At 45.0% G+C, this 13,428-nt stretch overlaps 1 protein-coding gene across 5 annotated transcripts in view; it reads left to right on the forward strand.

Annotated features, from left to right (window-relative positions):
* The window catches only part of mllt3 (MLLT3 super elongation complex subunit), a 208,545-nt gene that overhangs the window by 84,194 nt on the left and 110,923 nt on the right, over positions 1–13,428 (forward strand). For 4 of the 5 annotated variants that reach the window (XM_067983309.1, XM_067983308.1, XM_067983310.1 and 1 more), the window contains exon 4: positions 739–882. The exons of the other annotated variant lie outside the window; for it this stretch is intronic. In XM_067983309.1, coding sequence (XP_067839410.1) covers positions 739–882 — 144 coding nt within the window. The remainder of the gene's footprint in view (positions 1–738; positions 883–13,428) is intronic. 5 annotated transcript variants of the gene reach the window in all.

A 13,428-nucleotide genomic window follows, 5' to 3' on the forward strand; every position in this document is an offset into this window, starting at 1 on the left:
AATAAGACTATACAAATATAAATGACTGGTCTAAATATGAAAACTGCCGCTTTTAAAGGAGGTAAAAGCCTGTGAAAGGGGTTGGAGTAGGCCATATTTTTTATTGCAAAGCATTTCCTTTTCTTTCCTAACCACCACCCCCAAAAGGTGGCAATGAATTATTTTTTTAAAAACTCCTAACTTTTTAGGAGATACTCTTCAGCCACAGGATGCCTACCTACATGTCAAGCTTTGCCTTGCCAGGGTGAGCTATTTTGATTAAGTCAGCAGATGTTCCCCTGTTTTCTCCCTTTTTTATTTTCCAATTCTGTTCCTTTAGGGTAATTATAAAATTGATGTATTTTTAAATACTACCTTTAAAAAGATTGGGATTTGGCATGTAGAAGATTATGGGCATAAGCTCATGTCCCACTGTCCAGTGATTAATGCCTGTCCAGGAGATTGTTGTGTTAATGTGCCACTGTGTTGACTAATTTTTCAGTACCTTTTTCTCTTTGTAATGCCTTGAATACTTGAGATGCAGTGCTCTACTTCACGGTGGCGAGTAGCATAAATGTACTGACTTTAAAGTTTTGATTTTTAAATAGTGTTTTATAGTTTGATCCAGTTTAGTGACCATTTTGGCCAGTTAAGGTTTTTTTTACAAGTCTGGGAAAATCCAGATTCTCTTGAAGTCAAAAATTGTTGATGTCTGCTGAGACTGGATTTGGGTATTGAGTTTTGCATCTTTTTCCTTAGGAAGAGCCCAAGAAGGTACGCTTTGATTATGACTTATTCCTGCACCTTGAGGGACATCCGCCTGTAAATCATCTCCGTTGTGAGAAACTTACATTCAACAATCCAACTGAGGAATTCCGTCGAAAATTGCTGAAAGCAGGAGGGGTATGTTCTTGTTTTCTTTACAATGTTGGGGGCTAGGAAGCTAGTGATAATAAATGGAAATGTACATTTGTCTTTCACTGAAAGTTAATGAATGGATAAGTTACAACCCAATAAAGTGGGTGTGTGTTTGTGAGGGATCATTGTTTGAAGATGTGCAGGTGGATAAGTTGACTGTTCTGGTAGCCTGGTAATTGCACACAGCTGTATTATTTGTGGAAAACAGTTAAATCACTTGAAAAGATGAAGCACCACTTGTTTTAAAAAAAAACCTTAAAAAATTGGTGGTGTACATCCAATGCATTGCTTTGAATTCTTAATGGTGGTTTCAACCCCAGCCACTGGCTTTGTTAATTGAAATAGTAACAGTGCACATGCATATCATTTGTTTTTCTCACTATCCTCAAGAATTTTCAAAACAAGTGAGATTACAGAATACCGGAATAATTGGCTGTTCATTACACCACCATGACCACTGGAGTTACGTTAAAGTTGTAAAAAAAAATTAAATTTGCAATGCAATTTAGGCTAATGTTGATATTAGTTGGTCTGTTGGCAGTTTAGGAAATGCTATAATGCTGCTCAGTGGAGTACCACGTTGGTGGAGATGATTTGTATTTAGTCTGTAGAGGAGGGTTGAATGGCCATTGCTCATTCTATACTTGTGCTTTTAGTTTCAGTTAACTCGGGCTTCAGTTGAATGTTTTTTAGCTCACGCTGAAGTTAGTGTCTATTTTTTTACTAATACTCAAAATAACGAGTGGATGAGCTTGCATTTATATAACCCCTTTCATGTCCTAAATGCATCCCAAAGAACTTCACAGCCAATGAATTACTTTCGAAGTTGCTGTTATTTTGTAGGCAGACGTGGCAGTCACTTTGTGCCCAGCAATGTCCCACAAACAGGAATGAGATGAATGACCTGTTAATTTGTTTTTGGTGGTGTTGGTTGAGGCATGAATGTTAGCCAGGGCATTAGAAAAACTCTCTGCTCTCCTACAAAAAAAAGTACCATGGGATTTTTAATCTCCATTTGAACAAGCAGATGGATTTCGGTTTAATATGTCATCCAAAAGGTGGCACCTCTGACAGTGAAGTGTCGGCCTAAATTTATGTGTTCTAGTCCCTGGAGTGGGGCTTAAACTCACAACCGTCTGATAGGTGAGAGTCCAACCCCGAGCTGAGCTGATACTCGAGCCAAGATTAAAATACACTCTCAAAATTACAGAACAGCATTGCCCGTGTTACAAATGGCAACAGGAACCCTGAAATTGAATTGCAATTCCTAGCGCTATTTTTCATGAAACTTGAAGTCTGCTTTGTTAACATTTTCACAGTCCATAGTGGAAGCAATATAACATGGCATTAAAGACTTTGTGGTATACACAGCATTAGGTGATTTAACAGGTATTTGCACTATTTTTAGTTGAATGTTAATTTACTGGCTGAGGTGGCACACAGTTCATGGAGTGGATGGTTCATTCCTATTTCTTTTGCACGTGGCTAAACATCTAAATAAGTTTATGATCCATCTCATTGCTTAAGCTGGAATCTACCAACTCACACTGCAAGAGTGCTGCTTTTTCCTCAGTGGAAATAAAATGCGTTTACAAAATGCCGACTGCCATTTTCTGACCATAGAAAAAATTATGCAGCCGAATTTTGCAGTTTAAAAAATGATCTTTTCTATTGCCTAGGTGCAGTTTGTATTTTGATTTCGCCCCAAGTAATGTGGAAATGTCACTTTTAAAATAAGTAAATTGTCTATTGCTCACCTCATAAATCCCAAGTTTATGTACATTGCAACTAGAAATGCAAAAAGAGATGCATATGTTATGCATTGGAAAGGGAGAAGAGGGAATAAGAGAGGGTCTGACATTACACTCTATCAGAAAGGTTGCCTCATTCCACCTCATCTGCTTCCAACCCTACCTCAGCCCATCTGCCAGTGAAACCTCATCCATGCCGTTGTCACATCCAGACTCATGGGCATAATTTTAAAAGAAAAGTGCAAGAAAATTGGGTTTTTGAGGAGCAGGCAGAAATCCCGGCTCCAACACGCCGAAGAATGCACACGACCCAGAGAATCCAGAAGTCCCGCCGGCAATTAAAGCCAGCAGGATGATATTTAAGCAGTAATTGAAATGTATATAAATCTAATTAAGAATGAAGGTGAGCGATTTCAACCCTGTCTCAGCGTGTTTCCCGTGCTGTGTGATGCATGCCATGGGAAAGTAGTTGGGTTTCAGCCGGCAGCCATTTGGACATTTTAAATCTCTGTTTGACAGATGGGGATAAAAGGTGAGTTATTGCAGCAGGGCACTCACTTCTCTCAGACAAACTTTTGGTTGGGAGATCTTTGTGATTAGACTGAAAATTCTTGGTTCACACTCAGAATTGTTCAGATTACACATTTACCAACTTTTCGGACCCCCTCAAACTGACACCATCAGATTGGGGGACGCGATGGCTGCATTCACCAGTACATCCGAGGATGAGGAACATCACCATCCTTGCCAGGCACGCCATGCACTTCTGCCACTTGTAGCTCCACAACACAGTGCTGCACCACAGGGACTTGCACAAGAGCAGAGAGGGGAACAACAGAGGGAGCGACATCGCAGGAGGCACTACCCTCGTCAGAGGATCTACAGACAGAAGCTGAGCTTCCTGGACCTCTCTGAGGAGCAGTGCATACGAAGGCTGAGAATAAGTCGCCAGGTGGTCGCAGAGCTGGGCCTGGCGCACCTCGTTACCCGTCGCTGTTAGTGACCACTGCCCTCAACTTCTTCGCCTCCAGATCATTCCAGGGTGCCACCAGTGACATCGCCGGGGTGTCTCAATTGTCTGCCCACAAGTGCATAAGACAGGTCACCGACTGTTTGTTTGTTTTGCAGGGCCTCGCAATACGTCACCTTCCCCAGTGACAAACTCAGCCAGACGAAGAGGGCAGTGGGTTGCCACTCAGTCGCTGGCTTCCCACGTGTACAGGGTGCAATCGATTGCACGCATATAGCAATCCGAGCACCTCCACATGAGCCAGGCCTGTTCATCAACAGAAATGTTTATCACTCCATCAACGCTCAGCTCGTTTGTGACCACCGCAAATGATTTCTTCACGTGTGCAAGATTCCCTGGCGCCAGCCATGGGTCATTCATTCTGAGGGAATCCAACATCCCGGACCTCTTCCACACACCAAACAGCGTTGAGGGCTAGCTCCTAGGGTACAAGGGATACTCCCCGCACACGTGGCTGTTGACACCTCTGAGGAACCCCATCAATGAGCAACAGCGTCGATACAACGACTGCCACATCGCCACCAGATCGGTCATTGAACATGCGTTAGGACTGCTGAAGTTGCGATTTCGATGCCTTGATCGTTCTGGGGGAGCGCTTCAATATGCACCAGCGACAGTGGGTCGTATTATTGTAGTGTGTTGTGACCTGCACAACCGGTTGGTGAGGGCCCATGCCCTCATCGAACATCCACATCTGCAATGAACAATGAGGAGGAGCAGGAGCAGAAGAAGGAGGAGGAGGAGGACGACGACGAACCCATTGGCAGAGCAGCGGCTCACCTGGCTGCTCGTGAGGCCAGAGTCACTCGTGAACAGTTCTCATAAGATCACAAAGTGAGAATGGTCCAGTCCTCACACCACCCGGAAAGAGCAGCGCCCCCCAACCCCCCAACTGCACAAAACAGTCCTGCAACTACACATTCACCCACTGGGTGGCATCAAGTCTCGTCTTTTATGATGAATCACATGAAAGGGCGCAATCACAAAAGCCAGTCAAAAATGGGCAAGACGTGGCAATAGTGTTGAGAATGATAACATTTAATGTGACTATCAAAAACTAAATATAAATGAGAAACATGACAGTCTGTCAGACACCCTTGTGCATACCCTTCGTGATCACTAAACCTTAGCCTTTCTCTTCCTACTACTTCTACGTGGTGCATCCCCTGTGGCTACAGCAGAGGTCGTGGCAGGTTGCTCATGTCCATGCCCGGACTGCTTAAGTGCTTTCGGCCTATGCCTCTGGGTTTTGGAGCCCATGAGGGCCCCGCCATAGACTACTCCACCTGCACCTGTGCAGGAGCAGAATCGGCCACTGGTTGAGAGGGGGGCAATGGGTGAGACGTGGGAGCGCTTTGAGTGGCGCCCCACTTCCATGTCCCCTTTCACCATCATCCCTCTCCTGGACCATCACTCCTACCACCCTGCTAGAGAACAGTTTGGAGGACATGTGTGATGCCTTGTAAGCCCAGTTGTAAAGTTTCTGTCCGCCTGTTTAAGGCGGCAGAATGTTGTTCACCCTTAGTTCGAACGGCCGTTGTCGGCCCGAATGGTCTCATTTGTGACCTGTGGTTGAAGCTCAATGGAGACTCGTCTTCTCTCCATCACAGACATTCCCGCACTTACCTGTGACACTATCTCAGACATTTCAGCAGTTATGTGCGACACTGTCTGAGGTTCCCTTACGTCCCTGTGACACTATCTCGGAGATTCACTCCAGTACCTGTGCCACCATTCCACTAATGCTGGAGTTGAACTCCTCCATCCTCTGCGCTGTTGTGGAGAGTGTGCGTGTTCCAGTACCTCACAAGTATGCTGCTGTCCCTCGATCATTCTCCTTTTAAAGGATGGCCCCCGGGGTCAGCATCTGCTCCCAGCTGAGCAGAGCCCGGAGAGGAGTGCTCCCACCGATGCAGACGCTCCATAGCTGCCACTAGTGTCTGCTCGTGCTCACTTGTGTGTGGTGACTCAACAGGTGCCAACCCAACTAACTGACTACTAGGACCCACCAAGGTGTGACTATCTGTGCTGGTGGATGGCCCGCTTAAGATGTGACAGTGCACCCTCAGTAGCCGGGAGCTCCTCTGAGGAATTGCCCTCTCCCGTCACTGCGATCGTTGGAGGGCCTGTAAGAGAACAGAAGGCAATATTAAGCATCATCACAGATGGGTCATGTTGCGATGAGCATACTGAGGTGTTCAACATGCCAATCATTGTTAACATCAATTCATGTTGTGTGATGAATGTTAAAGTTCTGTCACCAGACGTTTGTGGGGTGCCAGTTTCGGTGTCTGCGACGGACAGGCACTTGAGGGTGCGGTTGATCTCCAGGGCCTCCTCCACTTCAGTGAGGACCGCTATTGGTTGTGGCCCCCTCCAGTTCTCACCCTCACGTGCATTTTGCGCTCTCTTCTCCTAGAAGGGGAGAAAGTACAGACGTGTGAGTGAATGATGGTGAAGTGGTCAGCCGATGAATGCATTGCTTTGGGTGAGGCTGACCATGAAAGAGGTGCATCAGAGGGTGTGTATCAGACACAGCCATCACGTTGGATAAGGATTGGGTTGAGTGGTAGTGGTGGGGTCACAAATGGGGAGGTGGGGAATTACTCAGGAAGTGAAGGTAAGTTGAGGATGAGCCTTAAGTGGGTGTGAGGAGTGATGTGATGGTGTATTCTTGGCAGTGCAGAATGATGTGAGGGGGGGGGGTGATGTGCGATACGGAATGCAGGAGAATCAGTAATTGTACTCACTTTTACTGACCTAGTTAGGTCTTTGAAATGCTTCCTGCACTGGACCCAAGTTCGGGATATGTTGCTCCTGCTCGTGACCTCCTCTGTCCCCTCGAGGAAGGCAGCCTTGGTGGCAAAGGCAGAGCGCTTCCTCCCGTCGGCCGGGTAAAATAGTTCCCTTCTCCTCCTCTCAGCTGACAGCCTGTGACGCGGGTGCGCAGTCCGCCCACTGCGCAGCTTTCGGACGGCAAACCCGTAAACAAGATTAATGGCCACCAATTAAGTTGTGATCGCGTAGGGAATGTTAAATTATTATTCGGGTTACTCGCGTGCACGTTCAACCCACCGCTGCCCTTTTAAAAATTGTGCCCCATGCATTCCACTACACTTCAGGCTGGCCTCCCATCCTCCACACACCATAAACTTCACCTGATCCTATCCTGCACCTAGTCCCGCTCGCCAGTCACCTCTATCCTCGATGACCTATGTTGACTTCTGGTCCCCCAGTGCCTCGTTTAAAATTCTGATCTTGTGTTTATATCCGTCCATAGCCTTGTATCTCTCTAGGTATGTAATCTCCTTCAGCACGACACCCCACCTCCAAGCTCTTTGTTCCTGACAATAGCCGTTTGTGCGTCCCCTGCACCCTGCTCGTCCCTGTTGGCCATGCATTCGGCTGCCTTGGCTCCATATTCTGGTATTGACTCCTTTTTAAAAGGAGAGGTGGGGAGGTGAAGGGTAAGACTATTCTTAAAACTTATCTCTTTTTGAAGTTTTTGATCATCCCTCCTAAAAAAAAAAATCTTTTCCTCTTTGGTTTGGTGTCCATCCATTTCCCTACCCCCCCCCCCATACTTTATGCCCCTCTGAAGCACTTTGGGATGCTTTTCTTTATTAAAGGTGCTATATAAATGTAAGGTGTTGTAAAAATGTAGATATTGAAGCAACTGATTTTAAAATTTGATGGCAACATTAAGGCAGTGACACAGAAATGTTGCTGCTTTTGTGATAATACTTCTACTTAGACAGCCAAAGAAGAAAGTGGGAACAATTTGTACTCTTTTGTTCCGCCCAGAGCATGGTCATAAGAAAATAATGGTTTTATTAGTTTCTTTAAAATTTTAAACTTCAAAGTTCCTTGTCTGTATTTTTATTAGTTTTACTCAAAATTGTAATGGCGAACCTGTTTTTCCTAATACCAAGATAATGGTGGGCTTCAGGGCTTGAGGCTGTGGTTTAGGTTTCTCACTTAGTATTGCTAACAATAGCCATTAAATATGAAATTACATAGTGTTACGTAGAATGTACAGCACAGAAACAGGCCATTTGGCCCAACAGGTCCATGCCAGTGTTTATGCTCCACAGGAGCCTCCTCCCTCCCTACTTCATCTAACCCTATCTGCATATCCTTCTATTCCTTTCTTCCTCGTGTTTATCTAGCTTCCCCTGAAATGCATCCATGCTGGTTGCCTCAACTACTCGTGGTAGCGTGTTCCACTCTCTGGGTAAAGATGTTCCTCCTGAATTCCCTATTGGATTTATTAGTGACTATCTTTTATTTATGGCCCCTAGTTCTGGTCTCCCCCTCAAGCGGAAACATCTTCTCTACGTCCACCCTCTCAAACTGCAGTATTTAAGGAATGTTTTTCGTGAGATCATTAAATATATTCCTAAATAACATCTGATGGTTAATGAGTTTATCCACTGAGTACCTGAACCATAATTTTTAAAAAAATTGATCCCAGTCCCTGCTGGTCTCATTGGGCAGCAGTAGCTGAGAATCTCAGCACCCTGGATAAGGCAGAGGAAAGTTAATCAGGATTCCTCCTCCTCCTCATAGATTTTTAATAAAAGCAGTAAAATGAGTTGTGTTTGGAGCCTAAGTGATGACGGGCTGTGGTTTGACTTGTGATGCCCATGCAGTTGAATAGCCAGCCAGCACTCTATCAAGGCTCACTCATGGCCACTTTGGAGAGGGGCAATTAGTGGATAGATCGAGAGTTGCATTGACAGAGGCCTGGAAGTAGTGGATAGAGCTGGATTGTGGTTGGGGAATTTGTATTATAAAGGAAAAATAAAGATTACATAGTAACTTCCCCCCACCCCTTGAAGTGTCATTACCATGTATTTTTTTAAAAAAGAAGGGAATAGCTAGGCATAAATGAGAAGATACTTGAAGGGGAGAAAATTGCAGGGCTATGGGGAAAGAGCAGGGAGTGGGACTAATTGGATAGTTCTCTCAAAGAGTCTGCACAGGCACAATGGGCCGAATGACCTTCTGTGATGCATGATTCTATGATTCTAAGAGTTCACATTGCAGTGCATTATTGTATCCTAACTCTTTATTATGTTCATATTTTCTGATACTTGGTAGTGCTTCATTATTACAGCCTCGGAATCAACCTTTTTAATTTTTTCAATGTTCTTGGTTCTCTTTTCTGAATTTTCTAGTAAAGTTTTGCAAAAGCTGAAAAAGCAGCATGGCATGAGCAGGGATGTAAAATGTTGTTCCAATGACAGCTGAGCTTCCAATCTTGGCCTGGTCATCAGTGAAAGGCAGCGAGTAAAGATAAGGTGCTTCCCCACAGGGAGCTAAGTCAGCCCGTTGAACTTTTCGCAAACAGCAAGATTGCTGGAGGCCTCGCCGTAGAACAGAAATGCTTTGTGCCCAGCAGAACTTAGAGGGTTAGCAATTTTTCAAATGGGTGAAGGAAATTTATGACTGAAATGTCTTGAATTCATCCTTATGGATGAGTATTAAAAAACCAACTGTTTGTGCATCTAGAGAAAAAGTAATACAAGTCTTTGCTTAAACTTTTTGTTCAAAATGCAGTTTCTCAAACGTTTATACTTTTGAGACTTTAGTGTGAATGGATTGGTAACTGAGTGGTTTAACAATGATAGAAACACTGTTTTCCCTCCTTTCTCCCCCCGCCTCTCATTCAAATTATCTTTTAGATGAGTAAATGGGGAATGGAATGCATCAGCCAAGCTAAAGCTGTGATTTTCAGCGATCTTGAAACAAATTCTGAAACGATTTAGCGATTTGTCAATACACGTTTAAAATGTTAACAAAAGATTGAGGTGATAATGGTTTGTTGTCTTTTTTTTTAACTGGGCAAAGAATGTAGCTGTATAAAAAGGATTACTTGATTATTGCTCTCGCCCCTCTTTCCAACCCACACCCCCTTCCTGGAAATGTAATCTTCAGGTGACTGACTTTGCTCTGGTGCTTTTGAATCATATTTATCCTGGTTTCTTTTCTAAACTGTAGGGGGAAAATCTGATGTATGGTCAGTTTTGCACATTGTAATTTTATGGACACCCATGATATATAGTGGGTAAAATGAAATTCATGTTCGTTCACTATAATAGTTGGGTGGAACCAACAAAATTATTTTTAGATCTCGCGTGAACATTGAAATCCTGAAGTCCTTTTTCAAACAGCGTGTTTGTATTAGCTAATTATACAAGTTACAACTCGACGCTGAGATGGAGCACTATGCTGTGGCAAGGCATTCCATTGGGGACACTCTTCATGGCAGTTTGACTTACAATGTGTAGAATCATTTGCTTGATTGAATTCTGTTACTATTCCTAGTTTGTTTTTTCTGAACCCGGATCATCTCAATTTTCTTTTCCTGTAGGGCTTTATAAAATTGTAGGAACGATTGAGTTCTGTATCCTGTGATTGCTCTTTTCTCTTTAAGACTTGAACCACAGTTCATTTGACTGTCCATGGCATTTCAATGGCTAAAGCTTTAAATTGCTGATTTAAATGTAGACTATACAAACTAGAAATTTTCTAGTTTTATTGTTCTGTTTTTTTTTAAGAAGCTTTTATTTTCTTCACCAAAAAAAACTTGAGATTTTCTCATTTATTTGGAAGTTTAATAATCTGGTGCTTGGTTTTCTGTTCTTCTCCTACCCCCACTATTAAAACAAAATAGTTTCCTTCAAACTAAAGAATGGTCACCCATAGTTCTTGAAAAGGCAACAGAAAATGTGCTCGGGTTCTCCCTTAAACAGAATTCACAAGTTCAGTGGCATTCAGCTGTTTGCTTTATTCTGAAACAGTGGCCAATGCCAACTACCCTGAATTTGCTATGGTTTGTGTAATTTTTGTGACAGATTATGGTGATGCCAGATGGAACACCAGCCCCATCTGGATTGAATCTTCATCTCCACCCCCACCGCCCCCCGCCCTTCTTAGTAACCCCTTGACTTTTTCTGATGTGAAGAAAAGCAAGCCCTCACATGGGTCAAAGGTCAGTTTGTAACTGAAGTCTAAATATGTAAAAAGTCTGGTTCAGAACATCAGGATTAATTAATTAGCTACAACTATAAATGGTTAGATAACAGACGTGAGCTGGCAGACTTGAGCTAAAGGTTTATTGCTTTAATGCACTTACATTCATGTGTGATGTCAGAAGTCTCTGAAACCAAAGCACCTCAGTTAGTATTAAACGGGAAACCAAGCAGTACCCTGTACTTTGTACCAGTAGCTTCAGTAGCAGAGTGCTGGCCCCTCCCAATCAGTGGGTCATCAGTTTGAATTCCAGCCTCAACTCTACTCTGAACTCTCATTCCCTCATCTGAAGACAGTTCTGGTGTAGGCTACTAGATGTGGCGTGGCATTGCATTGCACAGCAGCACATGCGTGTTTTGGGGGAGGGAGAATGGAGAGGAAAGAGAAGAAAAATTCACTACCTGTCCAAGTTTGAAAAAACTAATCTTGTATTGGCCGTTTGAAGTACTGTTGATGGTAGCCAGGAGTAAGTCAATATAACAGACTGCCCTAGTCACCTGACTAAAGCAGGAGGCAACATATTCATGACCACCCCCTCGGCCTTGCCATCTCACGTGGCCTCTCTACTCCAATTGTTTCAATCACGGATAAGGCTATCTCTGATCACTTCCTTGTATCCCTCTCCACCCACATCCCCTTTACCTCTCCCAACCTTACTTCCTTCTATGTCTGCCCCTGGAAAAAACTCTTCCTCCCCAAGTCACTTACAACAGCACTTTCAAATTCCCAACTATCTAGCCTTTGATCCTCCATTCACTACAACATTTCTGCAGCTACCAATCTGCTCAATTACACCCTCAGCTCCACCTTTGATGCAGTTGTCCCCATTAAAAGCATTACTCTCTCTCACCCTCGTCGTTCCCCCTGGTACGGCCCTTATCTCCACTCCCTTAAATCCAAGAGACGCAGACTTGAACGTTAAGGGCAGACGACTGGTTTAGCCATTCATCACCAGATCTGGTTGGACCACATAAAACACTATCTGGTCCTGCTCTCCTCTGCCAAAACTGCTCACTATTCCAGGATCATTCTGAGGTGCAGAGATAACCCCCGGCTTCTCATCTCCATTATAAACTGTCTGCTTAAACTCCTTCCCCATGCCTTCTCCACCCTCACCTCCAACGAGTGCGAGGAGCTCATGGACTTCTTTGTCATTAAGAATGAGACCATCTGTTCAGCTGCCTCTGTCGTTTCCCTTCCTTCCCCTAGCCCACCAAGCCAAACTTCTCCTAAGGTTCCCTCCTGCCCTAGCCTTGAACTCGCATCTTTCTCTAGTTTCTCTCCTATCTCCCCTCATGCCCCCTCTGAGCTCATCTTGACTGTGAGACCCACCTCCTGCTCACTCGACCCTATTCCCACCAAGCTGCTGACCACCCGAGTTCCCTCCCTGGCCCCTATGTTTGCTGATATTGGTAATGGTTCCCTCTCCTCAGGTAGCGTCCCCCTCCACTTCAAATCTGCCAGGTCACCCCTTTCCTCAAAAAAACCCACCTTAACCCCTCTGTTCTTGCAAACTACCGCGCCACTTCCAACCTTCCTTTCCTCTCCAAAGTCCTTGAACGTGTTGTCGCCTCCCAAATCTGTGCCCATCTTTCCTGCAACTCCATATTTGAATCCCTCCAATCAGGTTTCTGCACCTGCCACAGTACTGAAACGGCCCTTATTAAAGTCATAAATGACATCCTATGTGACTGACCATGGTAAACTATCCCTCCTCATCCTTCTCGACCTGACTGCAGCCTTTAACACGGTTGACCACACCATCCTTTTCCAATGCCTCTCCTCCGTCGTCCAGCTGGGTGGGACTGCGCTCGCCTGGTTCCATTCTTATCTATCCAGTCGTAGCCAGAGAATCACCTGCAATGGCTTCTCTTCCCGCTCCCGCTCTGGAGTCCCCCAAGGATCTATCCTTGGCCCCCTCCTATTTCTCATCTACATGCTGCCCCTTGGCAACATCATCCGAAAACACAATGTCAGGTTCCACCTCACCACCCTTGAACCATCCACTGTCTCTGATTTGTCACATTGCTTGTGCGACATCCAGCACTGGATGAGCAAACATTTCCTCCAACTAAATATTGGGAGGACCGAAGCTATTGCCATCGGTCCCCGCCACACACTCCGTTCCCTAGCCACCGACTCCATCCCTCTCCTTGGCTGCTGTCTGAGGCTGAACCAGACTGTTTGCACCCGTGGCGTCCTATTTGACCCTGAGATGAGCTTCCGATCACATATCCACTCCATCACTACGACTGCCTGTTTCCATCTCTATAACATCATCCATCTCCGCCCCTGCCTCAGCTCATCTGTTGCTGAAACCCTCATCCGTGCCTTTGCTACCTCTTGACGTAACTATTCCAATGCTCTCGTGGCTGGCCTCCTAACTTCCACCCTCCAGAAACTTGAGCTCATCTAAGACTCTGCCCGTATCCTAACACGTGCCAAGTCCCGTTCACCCATTGCTGTACTTGCTGACCTACGTGGCTCCTGGTCCGGCAACGCCTCGATTTTTAAAATTCTCACCCTTGTTTTCAAATTCCTCCATGGCTTCGCACCTCCCTATCTCTGTAACCTCCTCCAGCCCCACAACCCCTCCGAGATCTCTGTGCTCCTCCAGTTCTTGCCTCTTGCGCATCCCCGATTTTAATCGCACCACCATTGGCGGCCGTACCTTCAGCTGCTTAGGCTACAAGGTCTGGAATTCCCTTCTTA

This window comes from Heptranchias perlo, chromosome 4, assembly GCF_035084215.1.
Source record: "Heptranchias perlo isolate sHepPer1 chromosome 4, sHepPer1.hap1, whole genome shotgun sequence".
Lineage (NCBI taxonomy): Eukaryota > Metazoa > Chordata > Chondrichthyes > Hexanchiformes > Hexanchidae > Heptranchias > Heptranchias perlo.